The sequence below is a fragment of the Abramis brama genome (genome assembly GCF_963993115.1).
Source record: "Abramis brama genome assembly, chromosome: 6".
Classification (NCBI taxonomy): Eukaryota; Metazoa; Chordata; class Actinopteri; order Cypriniformes; family Leuciscidae; genus Abramis; species Abramis brama.
Window position 1 is genome coordinate 8,540,309 of NC_139968.1, and position 22,468 is coordinate 8,562,776.

Below are 22,468 nucleotides of genomic sequence, written 5' to 3' on the forward strand. Positions count from 1 at the left end.
AAAAACAAAAATAACGATCAATTTATCCAGAATCGTGCAGCTCCAATAGATTGGTTGGTTGTCTGATTAATTGGTTTACTGACTGACTTGTAGGATGGCTGATTGATTGGTTGGTTGGTTGGTCGGTTGGTTGGTTGATTGATTGATTGGTTGGTTGGTTGGTTGGCTGGAATGCACTTTTGCTGGAAAACAATTATATACAATGCAATATTAATTTTTAGTTTGTAGTTTTCAACACATTCTTACTGATACTTTCAAAACTATTGAAAATTTTGCACTTTCAACAAAACCTCAATGTTCCATCTATGCTAACCACAGCTAGATATCATGTCAAATCAGCAGAATCAGCAACAACAATGTAGATATATCACAGAAAACCAAATGAGTCCTCTTTATTGTTCATAACTGAGAATTAATTGAATACCTCAGCTGTAATAGAATGTTGATATGTTTGTATTTAAGCTGTCCTTTATTTAAAAGTATTATTTTCACAGTTCTTAGTTCTGGATTTATTTTCATTGCTCCTCACAGTCACCCTGAGGCTACTCTCTGAATCCTTCTTTTCTTTCTGTCTCTGTTAGGATGCTCAGGAATAATCGCATCCGTTGCATCCACAACAGCAGCTTCTCAGGCCTGCAGAACGTACGTCTGCTCTCGCTCTACGACAACCAGCTCGCCACGATCATGCCTGGAGCCTTTGACACGCTGCCAAACCTCTCCACCCTGTAAAAGACGCTGCTTTTTATGAATGTATATCTGAGCTTAATATGTGCTTTATGTTAATCTCCATGATCTTTTCCAGAAACCTGCTGGCAAACCCTTTTAATTGCGACTGTCGTCTGTCCTGGTTGGGAGAGTGGCTACGATCTCGTCAGATCGTGACGGGAAACCCTCGCTGCCAGAACCCAGCGTTTCTTAGAGAGATCCCACTGCAGGATGTGGCAAAGCCAGACTTCCTCTGTGACAAGGGTAAATCGACTCTTTGGGCCCTATTTTAAGGATCTAAGAGCATGGTCTAAAGCGCACGGCGCAATCGCACTTAGCGCATGTCCGAATCCCCTTGCTAGTTTAACGACTGGAAAAATGGTCGGCGGTCCCGGCGCATGGTCTAAAAGGGTTGTCCCTATTCTCTTAATGAGTAATGGGTGTGTTTTGGGCGTAACGTGCAAAAAAACAATCAGAATCTCATCTCCCATTCTCTTTAAAAGCCAGTTGCGGATTTCGCTATGGTGGAATTTGCAAATGGAAAAACTGAACGCTTCTCTAACGAGGAAACGGATCTGCTCGTGCACGAGGTTAAAGTGCAAGCAGACCATCTACGGGACAAGCCGGATTCGATCATATCTTAATGTAGACAATAATAATCTTTTACATTGTAATCCTTTTATTTTTAATATTTGGCATGTTTGTGTGCAGCTGTGCGTCCCTTTGTGTGTAATAAGCAGAGTGTACGCGCGTTGTGGACCCGCCTATTGGCGCACATTACTAACGCGCTCTTTAAATAACAATAAAAATATTGCGCCATTGACTTTAGACCAGGTTTCAGTTGGTAGATAGCGCAGTCTATTTCTGTTGCCTCAAAATAGCAACGCGCCAGCAATGCGCCTGAACACACCTCGTTTTCAGACCAGCAGTCGATGGGTGCACAAATGGGCGCAAATGCTTTTGCTATTTAAACAACGTGGCGCAGGACGTGAAAATGATAATTGCGTCGGGCTGAAACTAGTGAAAAACACTTACGTCGCGCCTCATTGCGCCGGGTGTATGATAGGGCCCTTTGTGTCTTTTATATTTGAGTTTATCATTGTCTCTTCATCATTTGGCAGGTTGAATGCTTTTTTTCATTTGAAATTATTCAATTTAATATACCATGCTATCATTTTTATTTATGACTGTATTTCTGAATATATCTGTTCCACACACTCTTCCAGCGATGACTGAAGACGACAGGAGCTGCATCCCTAAGCCGCAGTGCCCGGAGGAGTGCACTTGTCTGGAGTCGGTGGTGCGCTGTAGCAACAAACACTTGCTCGGTTTACCCCGTGGCGTCCCACACAATGTCACTGAACTGTGAGTCATGTTCGGGTGGGCGCAAGGGCTTATGCAAACGCTGTCGGGATTCCTGTCTGGCTGTGTTTGGACGCCTCATGAACTCTCTCTGTCTCCATAGATACCTGGATGGGAATCTGTTTGCTGCGGTTCCCAAAGAGCTCTCAGCGTTCAAACACCTGCAGCTGGTGTGAGTGTTGACCTCGGTTCACTCCTGCACTGCCATGCTCAGCCACTGGGGGCAGACTGCGTTTATGTTCAAGATCAAGATCAGATTCAGCTTTACTGTCATTGTGCACTTAGTATTTAAGCAAATGATAAAGTTATGTAATTTAAATAAAAAAATGGTGCATATATGTATACATATACATATACATATATATATGCACACACATGTATATATGTAAATGTAATATTGTTATAAAACTATTAGTTTTAAACATTATATTATATAATAATATATACATCATGAGTGATAATAACAATATTATTATTATTGTATAATAATACACTTGTTGAGATATATTCATTCTGAAATAGGACACTATTATTATTATATAATTTATCATATACTCTTACTGTATTATATAATATTATATACATTGATTTATTACTACTACTAACAATAATTATTGTTATCGTTGTGATATATAACATTATATAATGATATATATAATATTGTATACATTAATAATATAATTTTACAATATATATATATATATATATATATATATATATACATTAATAATAACAACAACTAAAACAATAATAATTATATTATAATTGTATGTTTCACTTGATGATAGTATAAATAATGACAAATTATAAAATGAATTCTAATTAAAATAATATAAAGTGTAAAATAATAGTGAATTTTTTTTATATTGTTGTATAAATAATAATAGAATATAAAAATATTATTGCACACTTAAATAATAGTAATTATTATTATTATTCTTGCTATTGTAATATATATAATTAATAATATAATATTGCAATAATATGTAATATTATATACATGAATAATAATAATAATATTCTATTGTAGTTATTATTGTGTAATTTTTCACTTGATACAAATATAAGAAAAGGATTGAATAAATAATAAAACATTAATAATAAGAACAATAATAAGAACAATAAATAACACTGGAAATTATTTTTTTTATAATGTTTCAGTTAATGACAGTACATGTAAAATATCTTTGTGCTTTATTTCAGTGACCTGAGCAACAATAAAATCAGTTCCTTGTCGAACTCGTCTTTCTCCAACATGAGTCAGCTGACCACACTGTGAGCCTGAAACACACACACACACACTTTTCCACTGACTTTTCCACTGTTTCTATAATCATCTGGCTTGTGTTGTGGTGATTTACAGCATCTTGAGTTATAACGCCCTGCGCTGTATCCCTCCTCTTGTGTTTAAAGGACTGTCCTCTCTTCGACTGCTGTGAGTTCCTCTGGAAACACTTCTGTTGTCTTACAGAAATTCATGTTTTTATGATTGTGAAAGCAGTGTGCTTTAACAGACATAATCGTTTGACCTCCCCTCAACCCACACATTTTCTCCTCGCTGTTGTCAATTTTTTTTGCAGATCTCTCCATGGCAACAATATATCTGAATTACACCAAGAAATCTTCAGAGATGCTGCATCTCTATCACACCTGTGAGTCACACCTGTTTTGTCTCTGTACAGATACTTTCACACATGCACATGCAAAGACGAGTGCTTCTCGTCCGCACTTAAAGGTATATGGCAAAGTTTAATCATTTATTATGTGCTTTTGTCATTTCTATTAATTTTTATATAACTTTCAGTTTTAGTAATCTTTAGTTATTTATTTTAGTTAGTTGCCAAGGCACTACTTATCATTTTTATTAGTTTTTTAAGTTTAAATTTTCATCGAACATATTAGGGCTGTCAAGTGATTCAAATTTTGTATCTAATTAATTACATGATGTGCCAATTAATTTGTATATGTGGCTGAGAAATTACCCCCAAAAGATCATTTAAAGTCATTATTGTGTTAAATGAGAAAAGCATCAAATAGACTTTACAAAACGTAGCTTTAGAAAGAGATATTTTATTTGATTCAACATAGAATTTATTACACATTCTTTTTCAGAAGCTGCATCTGAATTGGTATTTAGATATATTAACAGACCGTTTATTGCAGCTGAAATTAATTTGAAATGAAATGACACTCTAAAAAAGAAACTGAAACTGCCAGTAGGTGGCGGTATATGTCTTAATGAGTAAGTCATTGAGTCATTCATTAGTTCGATTCGTTCAAACAGCTGATTCATTCAGGAATGAAGTAAATGGCTCAATAATTTTTTTTGTGTCATTTAATTAATTTTTATTTAAGTTTTTCTTGTAATTTTTAGTAATTTATTTCAGTTTGTTGCCAATGCTTTTTTGCCTTTTACGTTTACGTTTTTATTTGATTTATTTTAGCTTTATTTCAGTTACCGAAAAATTCTAAGTGCTTTACATAAATGTAATAAAGTAAAAATAAAATAAAAATAGACACATTAAAATTAAGTTTAAAATTATTTGTCAGTTTTATTAGTTTTTTTTCCTTCTTTTTATATAGCTCAAATTAATTTTTATTTCAGTTTTAGTAATTTTTAGTAATTCTTTTCAGTTAGTTGCAAATGTTTTTTTTTTTATCTAATATTTTAATATTTTTTCAATTTCCAAATATTATTATTTAATTTTTAATGTTTCCATAAGTAATTGTTTTATTTGGAAATTTTAAGTGTTTACCTAAATTTAATAAAGCAAAAAAAAAAAAAAAAAAAAAGTATAAAAATAAAATTTTAAGACATTTTAGACATAATTTTAAATGGAATTTTTTTTAAATAAAAAATAAAAATTTTAATAAAAATGTAAATAGTTTTTTAATTAATAAAATGGAAAAGTATAAATAAATAGACATTTTACAACTGCCAATATGTCGAAATTTGCATTTTGGATAAGATGCAAATGCATGAATTTACCGTCAAACAAATACTCACCATGTCCGCCACTTCATTTGTTTTGCACTTTACATCCATATGTGTTTTCTGCGATTCAATTTCTCAAGGGCCATTGGGGCAAACCCGCTGTACTGTGACTGTCGGCTGCGTTGGCTTTCTGATTGGGTGAAAAGCGGGTACAAGGAACCCGGCATCGCCCGTTGTGCCGGGCCGCGGGGTATGGAGGGAAAACTACTGCTCACAACACCAGGCAATACCTTCCAATGCACAGGTGGGTGAAAAACATCAGAGAAAGAAAGAACATTTCCCTTCAGGATGACGCTTGAGAGGTCTGATCTTCCTCAGGTCCCGTGGATCCGTCTGTGTCTGGGAAATGCAGCCCGTGTTCTTCAAACCCCTGCCAGAATCAAGGCCGGTGCCACGATGACCCCGTGTACCAGTACAAGTGCAGCTGTCCGCAGGGTTACAAGGTCCTGATCATACATTACTGAGAAGTGCTGCTAAAATATTCCAGGTTCAATGCATTGACAATATACCTGATATACTATCAATTAACACAATCATTTAAACTGGTCCCCAAATAAAATTCACACGAACTTTAAAGGTCCCGAAATTTTCGTTTTCGTTTTTTCGTTTTCGGAAGTCAGTGTCTCTGAATTGTCAAAACACCTCTCAAAATGCTTGCTACAAATGCAAAAAACGCAGAAAATCAAACCCAATCCGAATTTTTTTATGACGGACGAAAGTTTCGGAGGCAGTGTGTAAACATGATTGACACAACGTGAGGTCGTATTTTTTTCTTAACATGCGAAGATTTCGGACGACAATTTTCGGACCTTTAGACAGACGCCAGTCACCGAGCGCCACAAACAAACTCCTACATTGCTGACATAGTGTAAACAGTGCAGCACTTCCTGGTTCTGAAATGCCGCCTCACTATTGGTCGGCTGCTGTGTCAGCATCGCACGCATGTGTCATGTGACCAGTGTCGGCCAATAGTGAGGCGTCAATTTTCTAACGTTTTAATTCTAATATTTTATTATATTTATTTTATTTCAGTTTTATTTAAATTTATGGGGGGAAAAAATCCAAAAAGTTAGAAGTAAACTAGTATTTATATTTTATTTCAGCCTTATTTCAATAAATAATTTTTTTTTAATTTTTTTTTTTACAATTTTAGTTAACAACTACACACATCCAGTTTTGACCACATAAAGCCGGTTAACCTACTCACAGGAATACTGAAACACATATCCAGAAGTTCATCCGCCATAGACTTCTCAAATCAATTAAACATCTAAAACAGCACACATTTCTATAGAATATAAGCACCAAAAATGCCCCATATGAATGTCGTGCCCTATAGACTTCCATTGAAAGCATATTATTGCAAAAACATTTTCTTTTTAAAGTAGGAATTATTTTCTGCAGTAACTTACAACATGCCACAGATTCTATATGTGTTTTATTGCATTGGATGTTAAAGAGCATTAAAAAGAACATTCCTTGAAAAGTCTGTCTGCTGCATGTTGGTATTTATAGGGTAAAAACTGTGAGGTCTCTGTCAGCGCTTGTGAATGCAATCCATGTGTAAATGGAGGCACCTGTTATAGCGAAGAGGCTAGAAAAGGCTTCAGGTGAGAACACACACCTTGTTATTCCATTGACGATTAAAACAAGAAACATGAAGTTGACTTTTGCACGTCTGTCTAGTTGCATGTGTCCCCTGGGATACGACGGCCAGTTCTGTGAGGTGGATGTTGATGATTGTGTGGATAACAAGTGTGAAAATGGCACCATCTGTGTGGACGGAGTGGGAAACTACACCTGCGTCTGTCCGCACCCCTTCTCAGGTACATACTGATATTGATTTATACTGACCCAGTGATTCATGTGGACAGATTGTCCTTGTAGATAGAATGTGATTGGATTGGTAAAGAAAGTGTGAATGTGCATTACAGGGCCAAAGTGTGAAGAGTATGAGGAAGATCTGTGTTATCCTGGCCAGAATCCCTGTCATCGCGGCTCTACTTGTATACCGACCGTCACAGGACCGAAGTAAGTGCTAGTTGTGCTGCTGCGTTTAGCTTATTGTTATTATTAGCTTATTGTTATTGTAAATATGGTGTGCAATATTACACATTATCACCTTGGGTTGCAACCCAAAAATGGTTGCATCCCAATTCTGGGTTGCGACCCAATTCTGATGTGGTTGCAGACAGCTGGGAAAAACTAAATAAAAAATGCATATTATAAAAAAAAAATGATAAAAACCATATATAAATTAATAATTTATATAATAAAAAATTCATGCACTTCCGGATCTGTATTATTTTTTGCTCACCAAGGCTGCATAAAAATAGTAATATTGCGAAATAATTTTACAATTTAAAATTACTGTTTCCTTTGTGAATATATTGTGAAATGTCATTTATTCCTGTGATGGTAAAGCTGAGTTTTCAGCATCATCACTCCAGTCTTCAGTGTCACATGATCCTTCAGAAATCATTCTGATACGCTGATTTGCTGCTCAAGAAACGTTTCTGATTATTATCAATGTTGAAAACAGTTGTGCTGCTACACATTTTTGTGGAAACTGTGATTTCTTATTTTTTTCAGGATTCTTTGATGAATAGAACGTTTAACCCTTAAATGCATGAATGTTTTACCAATCATTACATATTCAGGTCTTCAGCAACGCGGATCTATATCTAACACGGATGGATCTCTACCTGTCGCGATAATATAAAACTTTCCTGAAATTAGAGGAACAATTGGAGCTTGGAATGGTTCAGCAGATGTTTGAGCAGATGTTTTATACCAGCATCACTGTCCTCGTCAGAGCTCATTTCCCCAGTACATTCAGCATCTGGCTCATATTCACGATCTCAAACATATTGTCAAAACTATCATTTTCAGCATCTTCAAAATCAGTATTTTGATTCACCATCAAGTGACAGTGACACAAATTTTTTATTGCGTTCAGGACTTGCTCTGCAGTAAATCGCTGAGCCATTTCAAGTTTTGCTGATGATAATTCTTTTTCTTTTGTTTTCTGCCTGCGGTAACTATGAGTGAAATGTCACTTCCCTATCATTCAGTCACGTTCAACGTTACGTCAGACATGAACTGATGAATTGAGATCTTGCCTGAGATCTTGCCTGAGAACCCAGTCACCTTGGAGTTTAACAAAACGAGCCAATAGACACTGGCAAGCGAGATTTGCATCGCAAAGTGGTTATATAAGCGCTTGCTGGGTTGAGCTTTCGCTTCGGAGCCGAGTGTTTCATCGTTTCTGCTCTGCAATCATTGGTATGAGTGATCTATAAACCCGGAAGAAGCTCTCCAGAGAGTGTTGGTGTGACGGCGCTTTAGTTGTCCACAAAGCGCTGCCGCCTGGCAGGGTAATCCACGTCTCCCATCCAAGGCCTGTAAGTTTGAGTCTCTGCTTACGGGCAAAGCTTACAGAGCTGCTCGACAGGCTGCCACAGAGCTGCACACCATTGCCCTCCTGTAAGTCTATTGGGCCAAGGCACTCAAAGAGCTGCACAAGGGCAGTTTTGACCCTGACTTGATGCATGAACTGCGCACAGCCATGGACCTCACCCTATGTGCGACGAAAGTCACTGCGCGATCCCTTGGGCAGGTGTCCACTCTTCTGGTCCAGGAACATCATCTCTGGCTGAACCTGGCAGATATGAGGAAAACCGACATATATTGTTTTCTCTACTCCACTATCTCCTAGATCGGCCTCTTCAGTGACACAGTCAAGAACTTTGCCCAGCAGTTGGTGCTAAGGCACCTCGGCCATCTTGGGCTTCGGGTCAACTGGGAAAAGAGCAAACTCTCCCCCATGCAGAGGATATTTTTTCTCAGTATGGAGTTGGATTCAGTCAACATGACAGCACGTCGCACAAACGAATGTGCTCAGTTGGTGCTGAACTGCCTGAATTCGTTCAGAGGCAGGAAAGATTTTTTACTGAGAGCCACAGTCATTCATATCCCGGATGAGCTCATTCGTGCAGCCGACGAGCTTTCACAACAGCCCACACTCCCAGGAGAATGGAGACTCCACCCCCAGATGGTCCAGCTGATTTGGTAGCTCTTCGGACACGTCCCACTGCCAGTTGTTCTACTCCCTGACTGAGGGGACCCATGGCACGAATGCACTGGCACACAGCTGGCCCCCCAGTAAGCCTTCTTGCACAGACTCTGTGCAAGGTTAGGGAGGGCAAGTAGCAGGTCTTGTTAGTTGCACCATACTGGCCCAACCGGACCTGGTTCCCAGAACTGATGCTCCTCAGGACAGCCCCTCCCTGGCGAATTCCTCTGAGGAAGGACCTCCTTATGGCACCTGTGTCCTGATCTCTGGATCCTCCACGTGTGGCCTCCGGACGGGACTCGGAGAATTTAGGTGACCTACCTCCAACGCCCTCTACAAGGCACGCTTACGCTCTGAAGTGGAACCTGTTCATTGAGTGGTCGTGTTCTCACCGAGAAGACCCCAGAAGTGCCCAATCAGATCAGTGCTTTCCTTCCTGCAAGAAGGGTTGGAGCGAAGGCTGTCTCCCTCCACCCTCAAAGGGTATGTTGCCACACATCACAATGCAGTAGATTGCAAGTCTGTGGGAAAGCACAACCTGATCAGCAGGTTCGCTGAATCCTCCCCGCCCCCACCTTGTACCCTCTTGTGACCTCTCCTTGGCCTTGTTAGCCTTGTGCGGTGCGCCCTTCGAGTTGCTGCAGTCATTAGAGATCCTGTCCCTCAAGACAGCGCTCCTGACTGTGCTTTCTTCTGTCAAGAGGGAAATGGACCTGCAGGCATTTTCAGTCAACAAATCGTGCTTGGAATTCAGGTCAGCCAACTCTCATGTGATCCTGAGATCCCTGCCCGGATATGTGCCCAAGGTTCCCACCAGCCCTTTCAGGGATCAGGTGGTGAGCCTGCAAGCGCTGCCCCCGGAGGAGGCAGACCCAGCCCTGGCTCTGCTCTGTCTCAATCTTCGCTATGAGCTTGTATGTGGACCTCCCGCTGAGCTTCAGTACCTCAGACCAGCTCTTTGTCTGTTACGCTGGCCAGCAGAAGGGTAAGGCTGTCTCCAAGCAGAGGTTAACCCACTGGTTAGTGGATGCCATAGTCTTGGCGAATCAGGACCACCCATGCCCCCATTGGGGTGAGAGCTCACTCCATTTGGAGCGTTGCCTCCTCCTGGGCTTTGGCTTTGGCACCTCCCTGGCAGACATTTGTAGAGCTGTGGGCTGGGCGACACCTAACACGTTTGCAAGGTTTAACAATCTTTGTCTAGAGCCTGTGTCCTCTCGTGTACCTGCTACAAGTAACCAGTAACACTGAGGACCTGCTCGGTGTCTCACTTGCAGTGCAACTTACCTCTTAGGATCGGATAGGTGTGCTATTTGCTCCACAGGTGAGTTTCCCACCTGGCGAACCCTGCTTGGAGTTCCTCCCCTACGGGCAATCCCACATGTGTATTCTTCCACATTATGACTTCCCTATTGGCGAGCCCATGTCTTTCCCTCAGCAGAGCCTGCCCTGCCGTCTCTTGACTTGACTTGAAGCCAGTATTGACTTCACCCTAGCTAGGCTGGATCTACCACAGAGACCTTCCATATATAGCACTGCCATAATGGTCAGACCATTTTTGTAATTCCCACATGTTACCTCCTTACGGGCAGGGTGTGGTCTCCGTAGCGAACCTTCCCATTTGGAGTAGACACGCTTTCCCAGTGTTATCCAAATGGTCTCACTGAAGTAACGTTAGTGATTGATATCTCTCTGCGTTAAAGTCTTGCGTCTCTCTGCGTCTATGTTACTAATGTAACCTCCATTTCCTGAAGGACATTACTTCCCATCGCCACAGTTTCTGTGCCACTGCTGAATGGCCGGGACACACCGTCTCGGCTCCTCAGCGCAAAACTTAACTGAGCGGGAGCACTGCGCTTCCCTTTGCTGGGCGGGGTTCGCGATGCAAATCTCGCTTGCCAATATCCATTAGCTTGTTTTGTTACACTCTAAGGTGATTGGGCTCTAATGTGAGATCCCCATTCATCAGTTTAGATCGTCTCTGTTCACTCCTTCAGGGAACAGGTTACATTAGTAACCTAGACATTCATCATTGTGTATCACACATTGCCACCTTGTGGAATAAAGATGAATTTAGTCATCAAAGATTAAATTGTTGTGCAGAAAAAATATACTTGCACTGTTACACACCTCGGGTCGTCAGTGACCCTGTACGATTTTTTTTTTACAAAAAAATGAATTGGAAAACCGGCATTCTTTTATAATTTTTTTCTTGTTATATTGTTTATAATTAATTGATTGAGGAATACTAAGAAGGTTGATGTCTAACTTGAGGAGGAGGGTAGTGAATGACGTCCTGGGTCACTAAAGCCCAGAGTTATGCATTTAAGGGTTAAAAGAACAACATTTATTTGAAATAGAAATCTTTTGTAACATGATTAATGTCTTTACTGTTAGTTTTGATACATTTAATGCATCCTTGATGAATAAAAATATATTTTTTTTTTATTAAAAAAAAAAAAACTTACTGACCACAAGCTTTTGAATGGTAGTGTATGAATATAAACATATAATCAAGTATTTAGGAGAGCAAACTAAATAGCTTTTTTATCAACTTTTTATAGTGAAGAGAAAATTATTTTGATGAAAAAAAGCCAGTTTATGAAAAAAACCCTTTCTTTCACCCAATGAATTTTAATTTTCCTCCTCCATTTGAATAGCTCCATAGGAATGTGTCATTTCTATTCAAAATCCTGTTTAGCAAATATTTGCTGTTGGTGTGAATAGTCCTTTCAGCTGAAAAGCATCATTTTAAGGTCATTCAAATAATGAAATAAATGGCATTTATGACCTTTAATGAAAACAGTGTGTGTTTGTGTGTTTAGATGCATCTGTCCGCCTGGTTTTGTGGGTGATGACTGCAGTATAGATTTTAACGAATGCGAGGGGCATTACTGCCAGAACGGCGCGCGGTGTGTGGATCATGTGGCGGGATATACATGCGTCTGTCCACAAGGTTACAGGTGAGTCAACACCTGATATACTGTGTAATGATGGAAATTATCTTATATAACCAGTTTAATTTTATTGCCCTGGTTACTTCATATGAAAGACTAATACAAAATATATAATATAAAAACGTTAATAGATAACATAATGTTTTATATTTTTATATAAATGTAAATGTAAATATAATATTATGTTATAATATATATTTTTTTTCTATTTCATATAAAAATATTCAATAGGTGTTTTATAAAATAATATAAAAAAGTTATAATATAAAATAATGCTACCAATTTTATCCACATTACTGCAGGATTCTATATAGATTTATATATATATATATATATATATATATATATATATATATAATTATTTTTTTTTTTTTGGTCAGCAAAAAACATCAGGGTGGTGTAACTGTCCTGATATCATAATAAAGAACAAAATTCTTGAAGAAAACCTTAAATAGTTTGTTATCTATTAATATTATTTCTAATTTGTTAAAATATTATATATATATAAAATTAAAAAAAATGTGTCTACAAAATCAAAGTCATGTAGTATGACCAACATTCAGAAACATGCAGGGAATAAAAATTAAATATCTGATAATTTGACGTTTTATGACAAATAAGATGAATTCATGTTGTATAATTGCCATAACAGCTTCACAGACTGATTCAACAAACAATACAATAAATACAAACATTTGATCAAATTCAACTGAAAAAAGACAGAGAATGATGAATATATAACTCTATTGTATACAAGATTTTTCAAATGTACTTGTGATAAAAATTGGGTCAATCTTACAAAATAAGTCCTTCAAAGTCTGTCCTGATTAAAAACTGGGCAGACCAAAAACATGATATATTAACAAGATAGTGCTTTTCATGCAAAACATCTTCCAAAAATGGCAAAATACACCCATGCATTTGGTCCATAACATTGAAAAATATATACAAAAACTTTTCCAACATAAATTATTACATTTTAATACGTGCATTCAGTAAAATGTGTTATTATTTTTTACTCGACGGTTGCACCATATGACATTTTTTGAGTATTTAAATGAAACCTTGTCTCAAAATGCTACAAACGTTTTCAAAACTGTATGAAACCAGTATGAACATAAAGTGAATTTCTAAGAACTTGCAAACTCTTGTTTTGAGAGATTTTCCCCTGTCTTCATCATGTCAGTGGAGCTGTGATTTCTGGGCTGTGTGTTCTCTGGGGTCAAACTGAGTGTTTGGTTGCAGTGGTCGGCTATGCGAGGCGTCTCTCTCTCCCCCCTCCGGCTGTGAGTTGTTGCTCTGTGAGAACGGCGCCCCCTGTGTGGAGAGTGACGGTACTGCAGTGTGTCAGTGTCTCTCTGGGTTCGGGGGCCCGAGCTGTGAGAAGCTCCTCAGCGTTAACTTCATCGACAGAGATTCGTACCTGCTGCTCAGCGACGTCAAAAACTGGCCTCAGACCAACATCACTCTACAGGTACAGCTAACCGTTCATTACATAACAGAGATCATTGTGAAAATAAATGAATGTGCTATTCTTGTGGCAGGAATTAATGACTAAATTAATATCTCAGACCACCTTTCTTGCCCTGCATCTTAAACTTAGCTGTTGTCATGACAGCAGCATCTATTCTGTTGGCTGTGCATGAATTAACAATTCTCGTGTCATATGTTTCCAGCAGTTGTCATACTGTGTAAATGACATGACATGTCTATAAATAAACAAATATATATAAATAAATATTGTAAATATATGCAAATAAATTTATATTTAATAATATATATGTAAATAAATAAATATAGCAAAAATATGCAAATAAATATGGCAAATAAATATGTAACTAAATAAATATTGCTAATATATGCAATAAATAAACATGTAAATAAATAAATATTTAAAATAGATGCAAATAAATAAATATGCAAATCAATATGTAAATGAATAAACATTGCAAATACATAAACAACATGTAAATAAATAAATATTTAAAATAGATGAAATTAATAAATAAACAATGCAAATAGAAAATCATCATATCCGAATGATTTCTGAAGGATCATGTGACACTGAAGACTGGAGTAATTATGCTGAAAATTCAGCTTTGATCACAGGAAAAAAATTACACTTTACTAAATATTCACATAGAAAACAGTTATTTTTAATTGTAATAATATTTCACAATATTACTGTTTTTACTGCATTTCAAATAAATGCAGTCTGTTAAAAACATCTTTTTCAAAATATGAAACTGTAAGCCTTTAAATAGTAGTGTACTTAGAATATCTGCAACAAAAATGGTGCATTTGGTGTCAAACGTTGGTGTTTATTGCGCCGACACTCATAAAACTCTCTCTCTCTCAGGTCTCCACAGCTGAGGACAATGGGATTCTTCTCTACAACGGCGTCAATGACCACATCGCTGTACAGTTACATGAGGGACATGTCAAAGTCACCTATGATGCTGGAAGTCAGTCGGGCAGCACCATTTACAGGTGCAATAAAGACCAAGCTCATGTTTTAATATAAAAACATCTCTGGTGTAACTCACTGCCTCACTGACCTGTTTCCACAGCTCTGAAATAGTGAATGACGGACAGTTTCATACCGTTGAATTGGTCACTTATGACCGGATGGTCAACCTTTCAGTTGATGGAGGGCTTCCTACTACTCTGGACAGCTTGGGACACGTCCAACCCCTCACCAGAGACGCCCCACTATACGTAGGGGGTAAGATCTTCACCCATACCCATGCATGCTGGTCCTATTCCCCTCTATCATCTCTAAATGCATGTTTTTTTTCCCATCAGGTATGCCTGAAAATGCGCAGTCTCTGTCTTTTAACCAGTGGCCGCCTCTTAACGGATCCAGTTTTCAAGGCTGCATTCGTAACCTGTACATTAACAACGAGCTGCAGGACTTCACACACACACAGATGAAGCCCGGAGTGGTGCCGGGGTGCGCGGCCTGTCAGGATCTGCGCTGCGGGAACGGCGTGTGTGAGCCGGACTCTGGCGTCGGGCCCGTGTGCCACTGTCAGCCGGGATGGGGCGGCCCGCACTGCGATCAGCCCCTGCTGGCGGCCGCCACCAACCCCTGCCAGAAGAACAAGTCAGTACTCGTGCCTTCATGTGCACGTTTCACATTAATCATGTTATACAATCCTTTTAAATTAGCGGTCAAGGTAATTTAATGTGAAAGCCTAAAATAAAATATATTTTCATTAAACAGAGGAAATCATGTTATACAATCATTTCAAATTAGCGGTCAAGGTTAAAGCCTAAATTATATATTCGCCTAATATTATATATTAAATTATAAATTATATATTATTAGCCTAGAAATATATTCTTTAAATATGCTAATTAATTATTGTGTATATATAAATACACACACATGCATGTATATATTTAAAAAATATTTACATGTATGTACTGTATATATATATATATATATATATATATATATATATATATATACATAATTTGTATTATATATAAATATTTTATATATAAATAAATAAAAAATCTGAAATATATACATGCATATATGTGTATTTATATATACAAAATAATGATACACAGTACACGCATATATATTATGTAAACACAAACTTTTATTTTGGATGCGATTAATCGTTGCCCAGCACTAAATATAATATAATATAATATAATATAATATAATATAATATAATATAATATAATATAATATAATATAATATAATATAATATAATATAATTAAAGTGATTATATATAGTATCAAACATGTTTAATGAAAATTTAGGTAAAAATATTTTATAGATAAAATAAAAATGTTATATATTTATTTTAAATATTATGCTTTTCCGTTGAATTTGTTTGTCTGGGGGGTGTTTTGAGGTTGTTGGAGCACTGAAATCGTACGTACAGGGGTAAAAATCAACAAATCAAGCCCAATTCTGCGGGAAAACCGCCGACTTGGCAACACTCTCGAAAACCTCCATTTTCACAGTCCACACTACAATGCGATAAATGCGTCTTTAAATAGAACACGTACGTCTGCAAGATGTCTGTTGAAGATCACTTCATCTGGAAAGCATCTGCCGTTTACTAACATCTGATAGACGTCAGTTTTGCATACATTCTAAATCATAAACACCTAAAAGACATTTTCTAAACGTCTATTTGACATCTGACAGGACACGTCCTATAGACGTATCGCAGATGAGCAAACACTCTAAAAGAAATCCGTCTTCCAGATGTAAACGCGTGCATCAAATAGACATCTCCGTGATGTATGTGTGCTATCCACTTCGGAAAGCGTTTTCAAAAAGCTTAGTTTTCATTGACCTTTTAAAACGCTGTCTCGGTGTGGATAGACGGCCAAAATGGAGAGAAAAATATGTGTTTTCAAACAGTTTGAGCTACAGAAATGTAAACAAATACCTTTGGTAAAATAATCCATTAATATGACATTAATCACCGTAGTACCTCTTTCCCTCGTGTGCAGTTTGTAACCATGCTAACTCCCTCTCTCCCCTCCTGTTAGGTGTGTTCACGGCACCTGTGTCCCGGTGGACCTGCAGTCGTATCGCTGCGAGTGTGTGGACGGTTTCCTCGGCCCGCTGTGCAGTCAACAGCACGCGTGCGCCGCGCTCTCATGCCAACACGGCTCCTGCGAGGTGTCACAGACGGGGCAGGCGCAGTGCGTTTGCGACAGCGGTTACAGCGGCCAGTTGTGTGACATGGGTAAGTTACGCTGCTCATTTACACAACAAACCATTATCATAATCAGTGTTGGGGAAAGTTACTTTGAAAAGTAATGCATTACGATATTGCGCTACTCCCTTAAAAAGTAACTAATTGCGTTAGTTACTTTTTTAGAAAAGTAATTTTTTGCGTTACTACTTTTCACCTGGGCTGGGCTTGTTTTTTTATAACAAAAAAGTTATATTTTGATGCAAATGTAAAGACCCTTTCACACACAAAGTGCAATAATAAGCTTCATGTTGAAGGAAATGCAAATTCATGCGTCTACAGTAGAGGGCGCAACTCAAGCAAACCTTCCAGATGTGCTGCAGTTCTGGATAACGGAAGAATAGGATGCAGGAGAAGAAAGATTAACACTTAGTTTACCAATAAAAAAAAAAAAATCTATAGTCATTTTTGCTTATGGTTTAACTGAATCATCGAAGGTCAGAAACAAGTGCATTGGTCAATAAAGTGAGATTAAATGCATTAAAATGTTTGTTTTATTGGAGGTTTGCATAGTATTTTGATTATGCATTTCACTGATTTTATTCATTTTGAGGAATATTGAATCTTTTTTTTTTGTGCAAGTGAGATGAGTAAATGCTCACATTTAGTCTAGAACTACAATACCCATCATGTTTACGCACAACACCTCTGCACTTCGATTTGTGGATAGGAGAGCTGTCAGTCAATAAATGGGAAAACAAAGTAACTCTGGTTACTTACCGGTATTTGAAAAAGTAACTCAGATATTTTGTTGTAAATTTTAAAAGTAATGCATTACTTTACTAGTTACTTGAAAAAGTAATCTGATTACGTAACTCAAGTTACTTGTAATGATGAGTTACCCCCAACACTGATAATGACATTATTTGAATATACCCTTTGCTTCCAGTGGCTCCTTGCCAAGGCGAGTCCGTGCGGGACTTCCACCGGGTTGAGCGCGGCGAGGTCCAGTGCCGGAGCACGCAGCCGCTGTCCTGGGTGGAGTGTAGCGGCGGGTGCGGGTCGGATACGGGCTTCTGCTGTAGCGGATCCAGGGTACGACGCAGACGCTACAGTTTCCAGTGCGACGATGGCAGTTCCTTCTCACAGGATGTGGAAAAGACAGTTGAATGCAGCTGTGGAAAGTGTGTGTAGTCATTAAAGATTAGAGACAGACGGAAGACGTTGGGGGAAAAAAAATAGCGTGCATTTGTCTCTGTGTACCATGGAGCATAACATCTGTTTAAGAAAATATAACTCTTGCATGTGAATGATGAATTATGGGTATTTGTGCTGTCAGAATTATTGAAAGTAAAAATCTAACAATTGGATTAAGAATACAGTTTAACAAACAGCATGTTATACAGGATTTATAGTATTTAATATAATTGTAAAATATTTGTTTAACATTAATTTTGATTGTAATATATACGGTTTTTAATTTTCATATAGTATTTTTGTATGTTGAACACCAACATTGGTGATGTACAATTTTTTACCTTTTAGTCTGTTTTCTACCCACAATTGTTTGACAAAGTAGTTGAGGCTGCTTTTTCTTTTCATTTAATGCAGTGTTTTTGTGTGCAAGTTTTTCTATTTATTTCATTAAAGAGTTTTGAACCTCTTTAAAACACACAGTCATGTAAAACCAAGCCTTTTTGTTTCTTAGGACTGTTGAAGTGATTTCATTACTCAATATTAGGCATGAATTTTTATTTAGAGTGTTTCATTCAAAAATATTAATATTAGCAATAATGCACTGGGTTATGTTTTAAATAATTGGCTAGTTTATATGTCTATTATATACATCTAATCTACAACATCACAAAGGCAAAACCTGAGTTGGGGTGTGATGGCATACTAGCCTACAGTAAATGGCCACAACTAATACACTAATAAAACGGTAATTTATAGAATATGGTTTAATTAAAATAATTTCTCATGTTTGGATCCCATGTTGGGATGTTTAATATAAAAATAACCCGCGTAATCATGATAGTTCCATTTGCACTGTGTTCTGTCGAATTTCGCGCCCTTTTCTACCCCGCGAACAATCGCATTCAAACCACACGTCGGAACGTGCGTCAACACCTTTTCATCGCGTTTATTTTATTCAGACTTATTTGTGGTGACGATGCCTAATGATCAGTGTGTAAATTTCCCTCTCCACGTCACGTTAAGTGTATTGATGTAGCCTACACTTATTCCCTGTGTCGTTTGTAGTCCGCTTTGAGCTGAACATGTTCGCTTCCTTCAGATTGGAATCTCGCTTAAAATGGCGTATCCTGTGAAGTCCACTTTGAAGGCTACTTACGGTCGAATGGAACAAAGTGTGGACACTCCTAGGGCAGAGAAGAGAAATATTACGATTTAAAAATAAAAGTGAGAAGACGACAGAAGGCTCAACAGGGCGACTCTTTACTGAACTACAGGAAATCTGTCACCAAACCCTAATGGACCTGTACACACAGGTGTTTAATGAAATGACAGGTGAGTAAGGTAGCTTCAAGCAAGCTACATACACTTTTGAAAACCATTTGAAATCTAAACTTTCATGTGTCACTCGCATTATTTTTTTTATTTTTTTTTCATAATTGTTCAATAATTACACTTAAACGTGAAAACTATGACATTCTAAAGAAGTTTAATTTCTTTAACAGGCTCAGCACACAAACTGTACCATGCATGGATTGCGTCATGAATACTGATTTGTGTTATGGGTATGTTTTAACAATAATATTTGAATTAATATTAAGTTATGTGAAGTTCTGAAAAAAATAAAAGATTTATTTAAAGTCGCCATGAAATCAAAATGGACAATTCGTATTATTTTTTTATTTATGGAATATTGTGGTATTTATTATTAATGATTTATCTGTGCGCAATAGGGAAGAAAAGACTATTGCAACACTAGCCATGTGGAATGTTGCAATCAAGCCATGTTGAAAGATCATATTTATGAGTTGAATGCACATGAATGTCACCAGAATGTCTTAAAAGGGTCCTGTTATGTTTTTTTTCTTCACTTTTTCAACTTTAGCTAGTCTGTAGTGTTGCTGTTTGAGCACAAAACATATCTGCAAGGTTACAAAGCTCAAAGTCCACTCCAAAGGGAGATATTTTATTTTAATTCACTTTCCAAGAACTACAATGAACAACTCGTTTGGACTACATCACGTTTTTTCCGGGCTTTGTGAAGTCATAATGTTACTCATTTAAATAATCCCCGCCCATGGAATATGCAAAAACGGTGTGAGGCCTGGTTGAGCTGCTGCTATGTCAAAGAGATGCTGTTTTTTCCACCCCGTTTCCAAAACTCATTTGTTTGACCTTCCTAAGGCTGATGAACTTAGAGTGGTTAAACGTTCATTTAAACTGTTCCTGAACATTATAACCACAACGGTTATTGGTGTTGTTGCCACACTTCCTCAAACCGCTGTCCAACGGACCCGTACGGCAGCTTGTTTCGTGGTCACCGTTTCAAGTTTCAAAACTTCTCTCATTCACAGCCGTCTCCTTGTATATTCATCTCTCATTGGATATTGTGAAAGTACTGACGTAATCATAGTCATAATCATTCTGATTTAAAATCCTAAGGCTAAATATAAAGTGCTGCCAGGTCCGCTGGAATTGGGCTACTTTTTTACACTGCTGCCGCGGGTTTACGCGAACCAAATTGAAGTGTTTGGGCTAGTTTTGGCTGTGATTGGGTGGGTTTTGAATAGCGATTGGGCTGGTTTTGTTACGCAAACCTGCCAACCCTGCCCCGATGTGTCTGTGAACAAATCAGGAGGTTCAAGATTTGTTTCAGGCGGATTTATGCCCGATTTACCCCTCCCAACATTCGGAGAAGAAAAGAAATAAAATCGCGTCCAGGGCATCGGTCGGTTACGATGTTCGGACCAGAAAATTATGAAAATGGCGATTACATAATAGCTAGGTGTGGCTCTGAGGCTCCGCCTTCTTTTACGTGGAAATCTTTTCTGGTTCATTTCTCCTGTTCAGTCCGTCAAAGTCAGACGTCCGCGAGTGAAAACATGAACACACTGGAGAGCTTCTATATAGTTGAATTTATACCTCTGATGAGATGAGACACTAAAACTGTTTTTCATGTTTAATACGGTAAAGCTGCTTGATTTTAAGCAATCTATTGTATAAAGTGCTATATAAATAAATGTGATTTAATCAGGACTTTACCAGAGTGCCAAACTGCAGAGCTTGTGCAAACATATCGATGATCAGATGCTTTTCTAATGCTTTATTAAAGATTTATTGTGTGTTTATTTTGTTATTGAGAGGAAAGCGCGCAGCACTTTTTATTGTTTTATATATATGACAACTTTTGTGCCTACGCAAAATCTAGCTTTTGGATGAAATCTACGGAAGGTTTTATACATGAGGCCCCTGTACTCTGAGCCCGGCTTTAAATAAAGACTTGGGGTTTTCTTTTGGTGCGTTCAAGTCCTCCTGTAATATCGTAATTACAACTTCCCAACTCATAAATATGGACTTCCCAGGAGGACTGCTTTCTTTTCTCCCTCTCCCAAAGCAGTTACACTGGTGAAGGTGCGGTCACATATACCGTCCTGCAAATTTACAGTCAAAATAGTCATTTAAATAAAAAGCGTAATATTTTCACTCACAGATTTTGCAACATGTTCATGTTGGTCACTTGTATTTGCCATGTTGACCAACATAAAGTCGCTTTGTTTTAAAAGTGAATTCTGTGTGAGCTGTGCTTCATACATCGCTTCGCTTTTGACAATAGACAATATTTTTTCCCAGCAAAATGTTATTAATGTGACCGCAATTTAGTGACCAAAAGTGATTTTGTTTTTTATGAGCCTACAAGTTCGATAAAACTATCAAAATATGAGAGAAATATTTTAGATTTTTTAATATTTTAAATATAAAGGAAGAACAAATCACTACATTATTTATAAGGTAAGGTATTTATCTGACAAAATTATTTGATGAAAAGGGCAAACTACAGAAAAACACACAACACATACTAAGTTATTCATTTCATTGGTTCTTTCTTTCTTTTTTGCATGTGTTCATAACTTCTTTGAATGACAGCCTGGCCAAAAATTATGTCAGTACAATTTGGCTTGTTTTATTGCATTATCACAAATGAAACAATTGACTCCAAGCAACTATGCAATATGCGTACAAAACACATTTGTGATAATACTTAAATAAAGGGTGAAGATGTACATTTTCCTAATCACTTTTGGCAACTACTGTAGTTGTAATTGTCTCTTTGAATATACCTAACCACACACCCAAGTTTAATACTTTTAGGGGTTTGTTCAAATCACAAGCCCAGACTATGAGCATATAATAGTAATACTGATGTTTGCCTCACCACTAATAAAACCAGTGTATTATACACACACTTTCCGAACAGTATAAACAACAAAAACCTACAATATTCACACAATATAAAAGCATTTATTTGTGCATAAATAAATGAATTAAAACAACAAGAAGCTTGAATCCCTGTCCGTGCACCATATGAACTCCACACTGCTATTTTTAACAAGCCTCAACTACTCACAATGCTTCAAATTAGCCACGCTAACCTCTGCACTACAGTCCTCTAATCCAAGCTGTCTTAATGATTACAGACCTGTTGGTCTAATTTATGTTGCTTTGAGCAT

At 37.5% G+C, this 22,468-nt stretch overlaps 1 protein-coding gene across 2 annotated transcripts in view; it reads left to right on the forward strand.

Annotated features, from left to right (window-relative positions):
• slit1b (slit homolog 1b) overlaps nucleotides 1–18,449 on the forward strand; it is a 47,174-nt gene extending 28,725 nt beyond the window's left edge. For both annotated transcript variants that reach the window (XM_084117871.1, XM_084117872.1), the window contains exons 19-37: nucleotides 582–725; nucleotides 803–969; nucleotides 1,932–2,070; nucleotides 2,171–2,239; nucleotides 3,271–3,342; nucleotides 3,431–3,502; nucleotides 3,648–3,719; nucleotides 5,143–5,306; nucleotides 5,381–5,505; nucleotides 6,578–6,672; nucleotides 6,749–6,888; nucleotides 6,997–7,093; nucleotides 11,963–12,100; nucleotides 13,340–13,568; nucleotides 14,454–14,584; nucleotides 14,665–14,819; nucleotides 14,900–15,200; nucleotides 16,618–16,817; nucleotides 17,716–18,449. In XM_084117871.1, coding sequence (XP_083973997.1) covers nucleotides 582–725; nucleotides 803–969; nucleotides 1,932–2,070; nucleotides 2,171–2,239; nucleotides 3,271–3,342; nucleotides 3,431–3,502; nucleotides 3,648–3,719; nucleotides 5,143–5,306; nucleotides 5,381–5,505; nucleotides 6,578–6,672; nucleotides 6,749–6,888; nucleotides 6,997–7,093; nucleotides 11,963–12,100; nucleotides 13,340–13,568; nucleotides 14,454–14,584; nucleotides 14,665–14,819; nucleotides 14,900–15,200; nucleotides 16,618–16,817; nucleotides 17,716–17,960 — 2,755 coding nt within the window. In that variant the 3' untranslated portion in view covers nucleotides 17,961–18,449. The remainder of the gene's footprint in view (nucleotides 1–581; nucleotides 726–802; nucleotides 970–1,931; nucleotides 2,071–2,170; nucleotides 2,240–3,270; nucleotides 3,343–3,430; nucleotides 3,503–3,647; nucleotides 3,720–5,142; nucleotides 5,307–5,380; nucleotides 5,506–6,577; nucleotides 6,673–6,748; nucleotides 6,889–6,996; nucleotides 7,094–11,962; nucleotides 12,101–13,339; nucleotides 13,569–14,453; nucleotides 14,585–14,664; nucleotides 14,820–14,899; nucleotides 15,201–16,617; nucleotides 16,818–17,715) is intronic.
• Nucleotides 18,450–22,468: the final 4,019 nt, after the last annotated feature.